Here is a 15,159-nt window from a genome sequence, read left to right on the forward strand (position 1 = left end):
TTTCTGTTCCATAGGATAAGCACTTACACCAAGAAGAAACATTGACAGCAAAGATTCCTTCTCATTTATGCAGAATATTTCGCAGCCTTATTGCTTTTACAGTAAAGAACCCTCATTTTTTTTATAGAAAATGTTCTTCAGCTTTTTAGCTTCTTTAGCGTTGACAGAAAATATGCTACAGCTTTATTGCTCTTGCAGTTAAAAAAAAATTCACTTTAACTGCTCTTACAGTAAAGAATCCTTTACATCTATAGAAACTAGACCACAGCATTATTTCACTGCGGAAAAGAATACTGATTTTTCTTTAGAGGACATATGGGAAATGTTCCTGTAAGGCTGTGGAAATCCAGTCATAACACCTGTGGGAAAAAAAAATCCATAACACCTAAAAGGTAATATTTCAAAGCCGTTTTGCTGTTACAGTAAAGAATCCTGATCATCTATTAAGAATATTACACAGCCATGTTGCTTCTGGGGTAAATAATCTGATTGTCTGCAGAAATATTCCACAGCCTTATTGCTTCTGCTATACAAAATGATGATCATTTAAAGAAATAAAACTTACAGTCTGACTGCTCTTACAGTAAAGAATCCTTGTTACTGCTGTAAAGATCAGATGTTGATTATGTATAGAGAATTTTATAGTCTTATTGCTTTTACAGCCTATAGAGAATATTTCCTAGTCTTAATGCTGTTTCAGTAAAGAATTCTGATCTATCACCTATCAAGAATATTCCACAGATGTATTGCTCTTGCAGTAAATAATACTGATTGTATATGAAAAAAAATTCAGTCTTATTGCTCCTACAGCAATGAATCCTTCTACGAGTATATACCGCAGTCATAGTGCTCTTACAGTGAAGAATACTTACTGTCTGTATAATATATACCACCGCCTTACTGCTCTTAGTAAATTTTCCAGTCTTATTGCTTTTATAGAAATTACTCATTATCGTCTATATAGAGAATTCGGCATCTGTGCAGCTCTTACAGCAAATAATCCTTACCAGTTTCAAAGAATATTGCACAACCTTAATGTTCTTACAATAAAAGGATTTTTCCTGTCCATAGAGAGCTTTTCATAACATAATTGCTGTTACTATAAAGAATCCTGACAGTTTTTGGTAAAAGTGACAGCGCAGATATGATTTGGAGAAGTGTGTGAAGTCTGACACATTTTCCTTCTTTTCTCACCTTTCTCACAGTTTAATCCAGTGAAGAAATCAGCGCAGCGACACGTGTATCCTTGCGCCGTGTTCACACATGTTCCGTGGTTAAAACACGGCTGCGAGCTGCAGGGATCTGGTCAGGAAGTTTCATGTTAACACAATGCAGAACACACACATGGGGCCCGGGTGGTTGAGGGCCCAATTACTACAGAACGAGGGTCTGGGGCCCATCTCTGCACTGCACCATGTACCTCTGCAGACAGGAGGGGAGTCTGCAGGCAGGAGGGGGGTCTGTAGGCAGGAGGGGGGTCTGTAGGCAGGAGGGGGGTCTGCAGACAGGAGGGGGGTCTGCAGACAGGAGAGGGGTCTGTAGGCAGGAAGGGGGTCTGCAGACAGGAGGTGGGGTCTGTAGGCAGGAGGGGGGTCTGTAGGCAGGAGGGGAGTCTGTAGGCAGGAGGGGGTCTGCAGGCAGGAGGGGAGTCTGTAGGCAGGAGGGGGTCTGCAGGCAGGAGGGGAGTCTGCAGGCAGGAGGGGGGTCTGCAGGCAGGAGGGGGGTCTGCAGGCAGGAGGGGGGTCTGTAGGCAGGAGGGGGGTCGGTAGGCAGGAGGGGGATCTGCAGACAGGAGGGGGGTCTGTAGGCAGGAGGGGGGTCTGTAGGCAGGAGGGGGGTCTGCAGACAGGAGAGGGGTCTGTAGGCAGGAGGGGGGTCTGTAGGCAGGAGGGGGGTCTTCAGGCAGGAGTGGGGGGTCTGTAGGCAGGAGGGGAGTCTGCAGGCAGGAGGGGGGTCTGCAGGCAGGAGGGGGGTCTGTAGGCAGGAGGGGAGTCTGTAGGCAGGAGGGGGGTCTGCAGACAGGAGGGGAGTCTGTAGGCAGGAGGGGGGTCTGCAGACAGGAGGGGAGCCTGTAGGCAGGAGGGGGGTCTGCAGGCAGGAGCGGGGTCTGTAGGCAGGAGAGGGGTCTGCAGGCAGGAGGGGGGTCTGCAGACAGGAGGTGGGGTCTGTAGGCAGGAGGGGGGTCTGTAGGCAGGAGGGGAGTCTGTAGGCAGGAGGGGGGTCTGCAGGCAGGAGGGGAGTCTGTAGGCAGGAGGGGGGTCTGTAGGCAGGAGGGGGGTCTGCAGGCAGGAGGGGGGTCTGTAGGCAGGAGGGGAGTCTGTAGGCAGGAGGGGGGTCTGTAGGCAGGAGGGGGATTTGCAGACAGGAGGGGGGTCTGTAGGCAGGAGGGGGGTCTGCAGACAGGAGAGGGGTCTGTAGGCAGGAGGGGGGTCTGCAGACAGGAGAGGGGTCTGTAGGCAGGAGGGGGGTCTGTAGGCAGGAGGGGAGTCTGCAGGCAGGAGGGGGGTGTGCAGGCAGGAGGGGGGTCTGTAGGCAGGAGGGGAGTCTGTAGGCAGAAGGGGGGTCTGCAGACAGGAGGGGAGTCTGTAGGCAGGAGGGGGGTCTGCAGACAGGAGGGGAGTCTGTAGGCAGGAGGTGGGGTCTGTAGGCAGGAGGGGGGTCTGCAGGCAGGAGGGGGGTCTGTAGGCAGGAGAGGGGTCTGCAGGCAGGAGGGGGGTCTGCAGACAGGAGGTGGGGTCTGTAGGCAGGAGGGGGGTCTGTAGGCAGGAGGGGAGTCTGTAGGCATGAGGGGGTCTGCAGGCAGGAGGGGAGTCTGCAGGCAGGAGGGGGGTCTGCAGGCAGGAGGGGGGTCTGTAGGCAGGAGGGGAGTCTGCAGGCAGGAGGGGGGTCTGCAGGCAGGAGGGGGGTCTGTAGGCAGGAGGGGAGTCTGTAAGCAGGAGGGGTGTCTGTAGGCAGGAGGGGGATCTGCAGACACGAGGGGGGTCTGTAGGCAGGAGGGGGGTCTGTAGGCAGGAGGGGGGTCTGCAGACAGGAGAGGGGTCTGTAGGTAGGAGGAGGGTCTGCAGACAGGAGAGGGGTCTGTAGGCAGGAGGGGGGTCTGTAGGCAGGAGGGGGGTCTGCAGACAGGAGGGGGGTCTGTAGGCAGGAGGGGGGTCTGCAGACAGGAGAGGGGTCTGTAGGCAGGAGGGGGGTCTGCAGACAGGAGAGGGGTCTGTAGGCAGGAGGGGGTCTGCAGACAGGAGGTGGGGTCTGTAGACAGGAGGGGGGTCTGTAGGCAGGAGGGGGGTCTGCAAACAGGAGGGGGGTCTGTAGGCAGGAGGGGGGTCTGCAGACAGGAGAGGGGTCTGTAGGTAGGAGGGGGGTCTGCAGACAGGAGGTGGGGTCTGTAGGCAGGAGGGCGGTCTTCAGGCACGAGGAGGGGTCTGTAGGCAAGAGGGGGGGTTTGTAGGCAGGAGGGGAGTCTGTAGGCAGGAGGGGGAGTCTGTAGGCAGGAGGGGGGTCTGCAGGCAGGAGGGGGGTCTGTAGGCAGGAGGGGAGTCTGTAGGCAGGAGAGGGGGCTGCAGGCAGGAGGGGGGTCTGTAGGCAGGAGGGGAGTCTGTAGGCAGGAGGGGAGTCTGCAGGCAGGAGGGGGGGCAGCAGGCAGGAGGGGGGTCTGTAGGCAGGAGGGGAGTCTGTAGGTAGGAGGGGAGTCTGCAGGCAGGAGGGGGGGCTGCAGGTAGGAGGGGGGTCTGTAGGCAGGAGGGGGGGCTGCAAGCAGGAGGGGGGTCTGTAGGCAGGAGGGGAGTCTGTAGGCAGGAGGGGGGTCTGTAGGCAGGAGGGGGATCTGTAGGCAGGAGGGGAGTCTGTAGGCAGGAGGGGGATCTGTAGGCAGGAGGGGAGTCTGTAGGCAGGAGGGGGATCTGTAGGCAGGAGGGGAGTCTGTAGGCAGGAGGGGGGTCTGTAGGCAGGAGGGGGGTCTGTAGGCAGGAGGGGGGTCTGTAGGCAGGAGGGGGATCTGTAGGCAGGAGGGGGTCTGCAGGCAGGAGGGGGTCTGCAGGTAGGAGGGGGGTCTGTAGGCAGGAGGGGGGTCTGCAGACGGGGGGGTCTGTAGGAGGAGGGGGGGTCTTCAGGCACGAGGGGGGGTCTGTAGGCAAGAGGGGGGGTCTGTAGGCAGGAGGGGGGGTCTGTAGGCAGGAGGGGAGGTCTGCAGGCAGGAGGGGGGGTCTGTAGGTGGGAGGGGGGGTGAGTAGGCAGGAGGGGAGTCTGTGGGCAGGAGGGGGGTCTGTAGGCAGGAGGGGGGTCTTCAGGCAGCAGTGGGGGGGTCTGTAGGCAAGAGGGGGGGTCTGTAGCCAGGAGGGGAGTCTGTAGGCAGGAGGGGGTCTGCAGGTAGGAGGGGGGTCTGTAGGCAGGAGGGGGGTCTGCAGACGGGGGGGTCTTCAGGCACGAGGGGGGTCTGTAGGCAAAAGGGGGGGTCTGTAGGCAGGAGGGGTGTCTGTAGGCAGGAGGGGAGGTCTGCAGGCAGGAGGGGGGGTCTGTAGGTGGGAGGGGGGGTCTGTAGGTGGGAGGGGGGGTGTGTAGGCAGGAGGGGAGTCTGCAGGCAGGAGGGGGGTCTGTAGGCAGGAGGGGGCCGGAGGTAGGAGGGGGGTCTGTAGGCAGGAGTGGAGGTCTGCAGACAGGAGGGGGATCTGTAGGCAGGAGGGGGGTCTTCAGGCAGGAGTGGGGGGGTCTGTAGGCTAGAGGGGGGTCTGTAGGCAGGAAGGGAGTCTGTAGGCTGGAGGGGGTCTGCAGGTAGGAGGGGGGTCTGTAGGCTGGAGGGGGGTCTGCAGACGGGGGGTCTGTAGGCAGGAGGGGGGGTCTTCAGGCACGAGGGGTGTCTGTAGGCAGGAGGGGGGTCTGTAGGCAGGAGGGGTGTCTGTAGGCAGGAGAGGGGTTTGGTGGCTTCAAGATGTAGATTTACCCTCCACAGAATCATTGTTGTTCAGGTTCAGTATATGGAAGTTGTCCAACAGTTGTTTTGCCAGGTTTTTCAGCAACTGTTCTGTAAGACAGAAGAGGGATGAGGCAGTGACCAGCAAGCAGTGACCATGGCGAAGTGTAAATCCCACTGCTATCCAGTGGCATACTTCATAACCTGTGAATGATTAGATGATGGGGGTAGTGGCTGAATCCCACCATTCTCAGATCCATCACTGCTGCTTGTTGTCAGGGAACTGAATCATTTGTGCGGTTCACACAGCTGGAGTTTGTTACAATGTGTCCAGTCTGGGCGGGGAAAACCCTCCTGATCACATACAGGTGCAGGGTATGTATAAAGGTCTCTATAAAGGCTTTCAATGCCACCTGTGTACCCCCCTTACTGTATAATACCTCTGAGTTGTCCCCCTCTGTGTACTGCCTCCCTGTATACTCCATACTCCTTTTCTTTTTAACCCCCCTACCTCTTTGTGGTCTCACTACTTTGTTTTCCCCCTTGTGTATTCCCCTGTATACTCCCTCCTGTGTACTCCCCTGTATACTCCCCTGTATACTCCCTCCTGTGTACTCCCCCTGTACACTCCCTCCTGTGTACTCCCCTGTATACTCCCTCCTGTGTACTCCCCTGTATACTCCCTCCTGTACACTCCCCTGTATACTCCCTCCTGTGTACTCCCCTGTATACTCCCTCCTGTGTATTCCCCTGTACACTCCCTCCTGTGTATTCCCCTGTATACTCCCTCCTGTGTATTCCCCTGTACACTCCCTCCTGTGTATTCCCCTGTATACTCCCTCCTGTGTATTCCCCTGTACACTCCCTCCTGTGTATTCCCCTGTATTCTCCCTCCTGTGTATTCCCCTGTACACTCCCTCCTGTGTATTCCCCTGTACACTCCCTCCTGTGTATTCCCCTGTATACTCCCTCCTGTACACTCCCCTGTATACTCCCTCCTGTGTACTCCCCTGTATACTCCCTCCTGTGTATTCCCCTGTATACTCCCTCCTGTGTACTCCCCTGTATACTCCCTCCTGTGTATTCCCCTGTATTCTCCCTCCTGTGTACTCCCCTGTATACTCCCTCCTGTGTACTCCCCTGTATACTCCCTCCTGTGTACTCCCCTGTATACTCCCTCCTGTGTACTCCCCTGTATACTCCCTCCTGTGTACTCCCCTGTATACTCCCTCCTGTGTATTCCCCTGTATACTCCCTCCTATGTACTCCCCTGTATACTCCCTCCTGTGTACTCCCCTGTATACTCCCTCCTGTGTATTCCCCTGTATACTCCCTCCTGTGTATTCCCCTGTATACTCCCTCCTGTGTACTCCCCTGTATACTCCCTCCTGTGTATTCCCCTGTATCCTCCCTCCTGTATACTCCCCTGTATACTCCCTCCTGTGTACTCCCCCTGTACACTCCCTCCTGTGTACTCCCCTGTATACTCCCTCCTGTGTACTCCCCTGTATACTCCCTCCTGTACACTCCCCTGTATACTCCCTCCTGTGTACTCCCCTGTATACTCCCTCCTGTGTATTCCCCTGTACACTCCCTCCTGTGTATTCCCCTGTATTCTCCCTCCTGTGTACTCCCCTGTATACTCCCTCCTGTGTACTCCCCTGTATACTCCCTCCTGTGTACTCCCCTGTATACTCCCTCCTGTGTACTCCCCTGTATACTCCCTCCTGTGTACTCCCCTGTATACTCCCTCCTGTGTACTCCCCTGTATACTCCCTCCTGTGTACTCCCCTGTATACTCCCTCCTGTGTATTCCCCTGTATACTCCCTCCTGTGTACTCCCCTGTATACTCCCTCCTGTGTATTCCCCTGTATACTCCCTCCTGTGTATTCCCCTGTATACTCCCTCCTGTATACTCCCCTGTATTCTCCCTCCTGTGTATTCCCCTGTATTCTCCCTCCTGTATACTCCCCTGTAAACTCCCTCCTGTGTATTCCCCTGTATACTCCCTACTGTGTATTCCCCTGTATACTCCCTCCTGTGTATTCCCCTGTATACTCCCTCCTGTGTATTCCCCTGTATTCTCCCTCCTGTGTACTCCCCTGTATTCTCCCTCCTGTATACTCCCCTGTATACTCCCTCCTGTGTATTCCCCTGTATACTCCCTCCTGTGTATTCCCCTGTATACTCCCTCCTGTGTATTCCCCTGTATACTCCCTCTTGTGTACTCCCCTGTATACTCCCTCCTGTGTATTCCCCTGTATACTCCCTCCTGTGTATTCCCCTGTATACTCCCTACTGTGTATTCCCCTGTATACTCCCTCCTGTGTACTCCCCTGTATACTCCCTCCTGTGTATTCCCCTGTACACTCCCTCCTGTGTACTCCCCTGTATACTCCCTCCTGTGTATTCCCCTGTATACTCCCTCCTGTGTATTCCCCTGTATTCTCCCTCCTGTATACTCCCCTGTATACTCCCTCCTGTGTATTCCCCTGTATCCTCCCTCCTGTGTATTCCCCTGTATACTCCCTCCTGTGTATTCCCCTGTATACTCCCTCCTGTGTACTCCCCTGTATACTCCCTCCTGTGTACTCCCCTGTATACTCCCTCCTGTGTATTCCCCTGTACACTCCCTCCTGTGTACTCCCCTGTATACTCCCTCCTGTGTACTCCCCTGTACACTCCCTCCTGTGTACTCCCCTGTATACTCCCCCCATGTACTCCCCTGTATACTCCCTCCTGTGTATCCCCTGTATACTCACTCCTGTGTACTCCCCTGTATACTCCCTACTGTGTATTCCCCTGTATACTCCCTCCTGTGTACTCCTCTGTATACTCCCTCCTGTGTACTCCCCTGTATACTCCCTTCTGTGTATTCCCCTGTGTACTCCCCCCGTGTACTCCCCTGTATACTCCCTCCTGTGTATTCCCCTGTATACTCCCTCCTGTGTATTCCCCTGTATACTCCCTCCTGTGTACTCCCCTGTATACTCCCCCCGTGTACTCCCCTCTGTGTACTCCCTCCTGTGTATTCCCCTGTATACTCCCTCCTGTGTACTCCCCTGTATACTCCCCTGTGTATTCCCCTGTACACTCCCTCCTGTGTACTCCCCTGTATACTCCCTCCTGTGTATTCCCCTGTATACTCCCTCCTGTGTACTCCCCTGTATACTTCCTCCTGTGTACTCCTCTGTATACTCCCTCCTGTGTATTCCCCTGTATACTCCCTCCTGTGTACTCCCCTGTATACTTCCTCCTGTGTACTCCCCTGTATACTCCCTCCTGTGTACTCCCCTGTACACTCCCTCCTGTGTACTCCCCTGTATACTCCCTCCTGTGTATTCCCCTGTATACTCCCTCCTGTGTACTCCCCTGTATACTTCCTCCTGTGTACTCCCCTGTATACTCCCTCCTGTGTATTCTCCTGTATACTCCCTCCTGTGTACTCCCCTGTATACTTCCTCCTGTGTATTCCCCTGTATACTCCCTCCTGTGTACTCCCCTGTATACTTCCTCCTGTGTACTCCCCTGTATACTCCCCTCTGTGTATTCCCCTGTACACTCCCTCCTGTGTACTCCCCTGTATACTCCCTCCTGTGTACTCCCCTGTATACTCCCCTCTGTATATTCCCCTGTACACTCCCTCCTGTGTACTCCCCTGTATACTCCCCTCTGTGTACTCCCCTGTATACTTCCTCCTGTGTACTCCCCCTGTATACACCCTCCTGTGTATTCCCCTGTGTATTCCCCTGTGTACTCCCCTCTGTGTACTCCCCCCGTGTACTCCCCTCTGTGTACTCCCCTGTATACTCCCTCCTGTGTACTCCCCCTGTATACTCCCTCCTGTGTATTCCCCTGTGTACTCCCCTCTGTGTACTCCCCTCTGTGTACTCCCCTCTGTGTACTCCCCCCATATTTCTCGCTGTGTGACGCTCAGGATATAATATTTACCAGGATTCATCAGTCGATGGAGAAACTGCGGAGAGAAAGATCAGAATGAGATCCGACATGGCACTATGCAAATGAGCTGTAACCCATAGCAACCAGAGATCTTCATCATTCAGGATCACTACGATCATCAGATCACTTCTCATTCACGAGATCTCAGCTGTCAGGATTTTGCGCGGTTACACGATATCCTGCAGATATTAGGGCCGTGTATTCAGGGGGTTCAGGTGCACAAGTCGCCTCGGGGTCCTGGCACATGTGGGGGCCCAAAGACCCCGAAGATGAATATATCAGTTCTATGAACGGCACACAGCAGTCAGGGGTCCGGATACAGAATTCACGTTTTGGTGAATACAGCCTGCTCCTGATTGTAACAATGTATCAGACTAGGGTCCCGGCTTTTATATCACAGAGGTTTGTCCAGACTGGATACAATGTAACAAACCCTCCGCTGTAAAGAACATTACGTCAGGATTTCGTCCTCTGTCTGATAACAGAGATATTTTCAGAGCAAGCAGAGATCTCCTGAGAGGGAGGAAGAGAAGGTTTATAACAAAGAGGAAGGAATGAAGAGAAGGTTTATAACAAAGAGGAAGGAATGAAGAGAAGGTTTATAACAAAGAGGAAGGGATGAAGAGAAGGTTTATAACAAAGAGGAAGGAATGAAGAGAAGGTTTATAACAAAGAGGAAGGGATGAAGAGAAGGTTTATAACAAAGAGGAAGGAATGAAGAGAAGGTTTATAACAAAGAGGAAGGAATGAAGAGAAGGTTTATAACAAAGAGGAAGGGATGAAGAGAAGGTTTATAACAAAGAGGAAGGAATGAAGAGAAGGTTTATAACAAAGAGGAAGGAATGAAGAGAAGGTTTATAACAAAGAGGAAGGAATGAAGAGAAGGTTTATAACAAAGAGGAAGGAATGAAGAGAAGGTTTATAACAGAGGAAGGAATGAAAAGAAGGTTTATAACAAAGAGGAAGGAATGAAAAGAAGGTTTATAACAGAGGAAGGAATGAAAAGAAGGTTTATAACAAAGAGGAAGGAATGAAGAGAAGGTTTATAACAAAGAGGAAGGAATGAAAAGAAGGTTTATAACAGAGGAAGGAATGAAAAGAAGGTTTATAACAAAGAAGAAGGAATGAAGAGAAGGTTTATAACAAAGAGGAAGGAATGAAGAGAAGGTTTATAACAGAGAAAGGAATGAAGAGAAGGTTTATAACAAAGAGGAAGGAATGAAGAGAAGGTTTATAACAAAGAGGAAGGAATGAAGAGAAGGTTTATAACAAAGAGGAAGGAATGAAGAGAAGGTTTATAACAGAGGAAGGAATGAAGAGAAGGTTTATAACAAAGAGGAAGGAATGAAGAGAAGGTTTATAACAGAGGAAGGAATGAAGAGAAGGTTTATAACAAAGAGGAAGGAATGAAAAGAAGATTTATAACAAAGAGGAAGGAATGAAAAGAAGATTTATAACAAAGAGGAAGGAATGAAAAGAAGGTTTATAACAAAGAGGAAGGAATGAAGAGAAGGTTTATAACAAAGAAGAAGGAATGAAGAGAAGGTTTATAACAAAGAGGAAGGAAAGAAGAGAAGCTTTATAACAAAGAGGAAGGAATGAAAAGAAGGTTTATAACAAAGAAGAAGGAATGAAGAGAAGGTTTATAACAAAGAGGAAGGAATGTAAAGAAGGTTTATAACAAAGAAGAAGGAATGAAGAGAAGGTTTATAACAAAGAGGAAGGAATGAAGAGAAGGTTTATAACAAAGAGGAAGGAATGAAAAGAAGGTTTATAACAAAGAAGAAGGAATGAAGAGAAGGTTTATAACAAAGAGGAAGGAATGAAAAGAAGGTTTATAACAAAGAGGAAGGAATGAAGAGAAGGTTTATAACAGAGAAAGGAATGAAGAGAAGGTTTATAACAAAGAGGAAGGAATGAAGAGAAGGTTTATAACAAAGAGGAAGGAATAAAGAGAAGGTTTATAACAAAGAGGAAGGAATGAAGAGAAGGTTTATAACAGAGGAAGGAATGAAGAGAAGGTTTATAACAGAGGAAGGAATGAAGAGAAGGTTTATAACAGAGGAAGGAATGAAGAGAAGGTTTATAACAAAGAGGAAGGAATGAAGAGAAGGTTTATAACAGAGGAAGGAATGAAGAGAAGGTTTATAACAGAGGAAGGAATGAAGAGAAGGTTTATAACAGAGAAAGGAATGAAGAGAAGGTTTATAACAAAGAGGAAGGAATGAAGAGAAGGTTTATAACAAAGAGGAAGGAATGAAGAGAAGGTTTATAACAAAGAGGAAGGAATGAAGAGAAGGTTTATAACAGAGGAAGGAATGAAAAGAAGGTTTATAACAAAGAGGAAGGAATGAAGAGAAGGTTTATAACAAAGAGGAAGGAATGAAGAGAAGGTTTATAACAGAGGAAGGAATGAAAAGAAGGTTTATAACAAAGAAGAAGGAATGAAGAGAAGGTTTATAACAAAGAGGAAGGGATGAAGAGAAGGTTTATAACAGAGGAAGGAATGAAGAGAAGGTTTATAACAAAGAGGAAGGAATGAAAAGAAGATTTATAACAAAGAGGAAGGAATGAAAAGAAGATTTATAACAAAGAGGAAGGAATGAAAAGAAGGTTTATAACAAAGAGGAAGGAATGAAGAGAAGGTTTATAACAAAGAAGAAGGAATGAAGAGAAGGTTTATAACAAAGAGGAAGGAATGAAAAGAAGATTTATAACAAAGAGGAAGGAATGAAAAGAAGATTTATAACAAAGAGGAAGGAATGAAGAGAAGGTTTATAACAAAGAGGAAGGAATGAAGAGAAGGTTTATAACAAAGAAGAAGGAATGAAGAGAAGGTTTATAACAAAGAGGAAGGAAAGAAGAGAAGCTTTATAACAAAGAGGAAGGAATGAAAAGAAGGTTTATAACAAAGAAGAAGGAATGAAGAGAAGGTTTATAACAAAGAGGAAGGAATGTAAAGAAGGTTTATAACAAAGAAGAAGGAATGAAGAGAAGGTTTATAACAAAGAGGAAGGAATGAAGAGAAGGTTTATAACAAAGAGGAAGGAATGAAAAGAAGGTTTATAACAAAGAAGAAGGAATGAAGAGAAGGTTTATAACAAAGAGGAAGGAATGAAAAGAAGGTTTATAACAAAGAGGAAGGAATGAAGAGAAGGTTTATAACAGAGAAAGGAATGAAGAGAAGGTTTATAACAAAGAGGAAGGAATGAAGAGAAGGTTTATAACAGAGGAAGGAATGAAGAGAAGGTTTATAACAGAGGAAGGAATGAAGAGAAGGTTTATAACAGAGGAAGGAATGAAGAGAAGGTTTATAACAAAGAGGAAGGAATGAAGAGAAGGTTTATAACAGAGGAAGGAATGAAGAGAAGGTTTATAACAGAGGAAGGAATGAAGAGAAGGTTTATAACAGAGAAAGGAATGAAGAGAAGGTTTATAACAAAGAGGAAGGAATGAAGAGAAGGTTTATAACAAAGAGGAAGGAATGAAGAGAAGGTTTATAACAAAGAGGAAGGAATGAAGAGAAGGTTTATAACAGAGGAAGGAATGAAAAGAAGGTTTATAACAAAGAGGAAGGAATGAAGAGAAGGTTTATAACAAAGAGGAAGGAATGAAGAGAAGGTTTATAACAGAGGAAGGAATGAAAAGAAGGTTTATAACAAAGAAGAAGGAATGAAGAGAAGGTTTATAACAAAGAGGAAGGGATGAAGAGAAGGTTTATAACAGAGGAAGGAATGAAGAGAAGGTTTATAACAAAGAGGAAGGAATGAAAAGAAGATTTATAACAAAGAGGAAGGAATGAAAAGAAGATTTATAACAAAGAGGAAGGAATGAAAAGAAGGTTTATAACAAAGAGGAAGGAATGAAGAGAAGGTTTATAACAAAGAAGAAGGAATGAAGAGAAGGTTTATAACAAAGAGGAAGGAAAGAAGAGAAGCTTTATAACAAAGAGGAAGGAATGAAAAGAAGGTTTATAACAAAGAAGAAGGAATGAAGAGAAGGTTTATAACAAAGAGGAAGGAATGAAAAGAAGGTTTATAACAAAGAAGAAGGAATGAAGAGAAGGTTTATAACAAAGAGGAAGGAATGAAGAGAAGGTTTATAACAAAGAGGAAGGAATGAAAAGAAGGTTTATAACAAAGAAGAAGGAATGAAGAGAAGGTTTATAACAAAGAGGAAGGAATGAAAAGAAGGTTTATAACAAAGAGGAAGGAATGAAGAGAAGGTTTATAACAAAGAAGAAGGAATGAAGAGAAGGTTTATAACAAAGAGGAAGGAATGAAGAGAAGGTTTATAACAAAGAGGAAGGAATGAAAAGAAGGTTTATAACAAAGAGGAAGGAATGAAGAGAAGGTTTATAGCAAAGAGGAAGGAATGAAGAGAAGGTTTATAACAAAGAAGAAGGAATGAAGAGAAGGTTTATAACAAAGAGGAAGGAATGAAAAGAAGGTTTATAACAAAGAGGACGGAATGAAGAGAAGGTTTATAACAAAGAAGAAGGAATGAAGAGAAGGTTTATAACAAAGAGGAAGGAATGAAGAGAAGGTTTATAACAAAGAGGAAGGAATGAAGAGAAGGTTTATAACAAAGAGGAAGGAATGAAGAGAAGGTTTATAACAGAGGAAGGAATGAAGAGAAGGTTTATAACAAAGAGGAAGGAATGAAGAGAAGGTTTATAACAGAGGAAGGAATGAAGAGAAGGTTTATAACAAAGAGGAAGGAATGAAAAGAAGATTTATAACAAAGAGGAAGGAATGAAAAGAAGATTTATAACAAAGAGGAAGGAATGAAAAGAAGGTTTATAACAAAGAGGAAGGAATGAAGAGAAGGTTTATAACAAAGAAGAAGGAATGAAGAGAAGGTTTATAACAAAGAGGAAGGAAAGAAGAGAAGCTTTATAACAAAGAGGAAGGAATGAAAAGAAGGTTTATAACAAAGAAGAAGGAATGAAGAGAAGGTTTATAACAAAGAGGAAGGAATGTAAAGAAGGTTTATAACAAAGAAGAAGGAATGAAGAGAAGGTTTATAACAAAGAGGAAGGAATGAAGAGAAGGTTTATAACAAAGAGGAAGGAATGAAAAGAAGGTTTATAACAAAGAAGAAGGAATGAAGAGAAGGTTTATAACAAAGAGGAAGGAATGAAAAGAAGGTTTATAACAAAGAGGAAGGAATGAAGAGAAGGTTTATAACAGAGAAAGGAATGAAGAGAAGGTTTATAACAAAGAGGAAGGAATGAAGAGAAGGTTTATAACAAAGAGGAAGGAATAAAGAGAAGGTTTATAACAAAGAGGAAGGAATGAAGAGAAGGTTTATAACAGAGGAAGGAATGAAGAGAAGGTTTATAACAGAGGAAGGAATGAAGAGAAGGTTTATAACAGAGGAAGGAATGAAGAGAAGGTTTATAACAAAGAGGAAGGAATGAAGAGAAGGTTTATAACAGAGGAAGGAATGAAGAGAAGGTTTATAACAGAGGAAGGAATGAAGAGAAGGTTTATAACAGAGAAAGGAATGAAGAGAAGGTTTATAACAAAGAGGAAGGAATGAAGAGAAGGTTTATAACAAAGAGGAAGGAATGAAGAGAAGGTTTATAACAAAGAGGAAGGAATGAAGAGAAGGTTTATAACAGAGGAAGGAATGAAAAGAAGGTTTATAACAAAGAGGAAGGAATGAAGAGAAGGTTTATAACAAAGAGGAAGGAATGAAGAGAAGGTTTATAACAGAGGAAGGAATGAAAAGAAGGTTTATAACAAAGAAGAAGGAATGAAGAGAAGGTTTATAACAAAGAGGAAGGGATGAAGAGAAGGTTTATAACAGAGGAAGGAATGAAGAGAAGGTTTATAACAAAGAGGAAGGAATGAAAAGAAGATTTATAACAAAGAGGAAGGAATGAAAAGAAGATTTATAACAAAGAGGAAGGAATGAAAAGAAGGTTTATAACAAAGAGGAAGGAATGAAGAGAAGGTTTATAACAAAGAAGAAGGAATGAAGAGAAGGTTTATAACAAAGAGGAAGGAATGAAAAGAAGATTTATAACAAAGAGGAAGGAATGAAAAGAAGGTTTATAACAAAGAAGAAGGAATGAAGAGAAGGTTTATAACAAAGAGGAAGGAATGTAAAGAAGGTTTATAACAAAGAAGAAGGAATGAAGAGAAGGTTTATAACAAAGAGGAAGGAATGAAGAGAAGGTTTATAACAAAGAGGAAGGAATGAAAAGAAGGTTTATAACAAAGAAGAAGGAATGAAGAGAAGGTTTATAACAAAGAGGAAGGAATGAAAAGAAGGTTTATAACAA

At 46.6% G+C, this 15,159-nt stretch overlaps 1 protein-coding gene across 1 annotated transcript in view; it reads right to left on the minus strand.

The window, feature by feature from the left end:
• Window positions 1–9,001, minus strand: part of HABP2 (hyaluronan binding protein 2) — a 102,755-nt gene extending 93,754 nt beyond the window's left edge. Inside the window, exons 1-4 of the mRNA XM_073681614.1 lie at window positions 8,942–9,001; window positions 8,859–8,883; window positions 4,937–5,017; window positions 1,195–1,302 (exon numbers count right to left, since the gene is read on the minus strand). Coding sequence (XP_073537715.1) covers window positions 1,195–1,302; window positions 4,937–5,017; window positions 8,859–8,883; window positions 8,942–9,001 — 274 coding nt within the window. The remainder of the gene's footprint in view (window positions 1–1,194; window positions 1,303–4,936; window positions 5,018–8,858; window positions 8,884–8,941) is intronic.
• Window positions 9,002–15,159: the final 6,158 nt, after the last annotated feature.

This window comes from Phyllobates terribilis, unplaced genomic scaffold, assembly GCF_046119375.1.
Source record: "Phyllobates terribilis strain yellow unplaced genomic scaffold, ASM4611937v1 Scaffold_5__5_contigs__length_657084704, whole genome shotgun sequence".
Lineage (NCBI taxonomy): Eukaryota > Metazoa > Chordata > Amphibia > Anura > Dendrobatidae > Phyllobates > Phyllobates terribilis.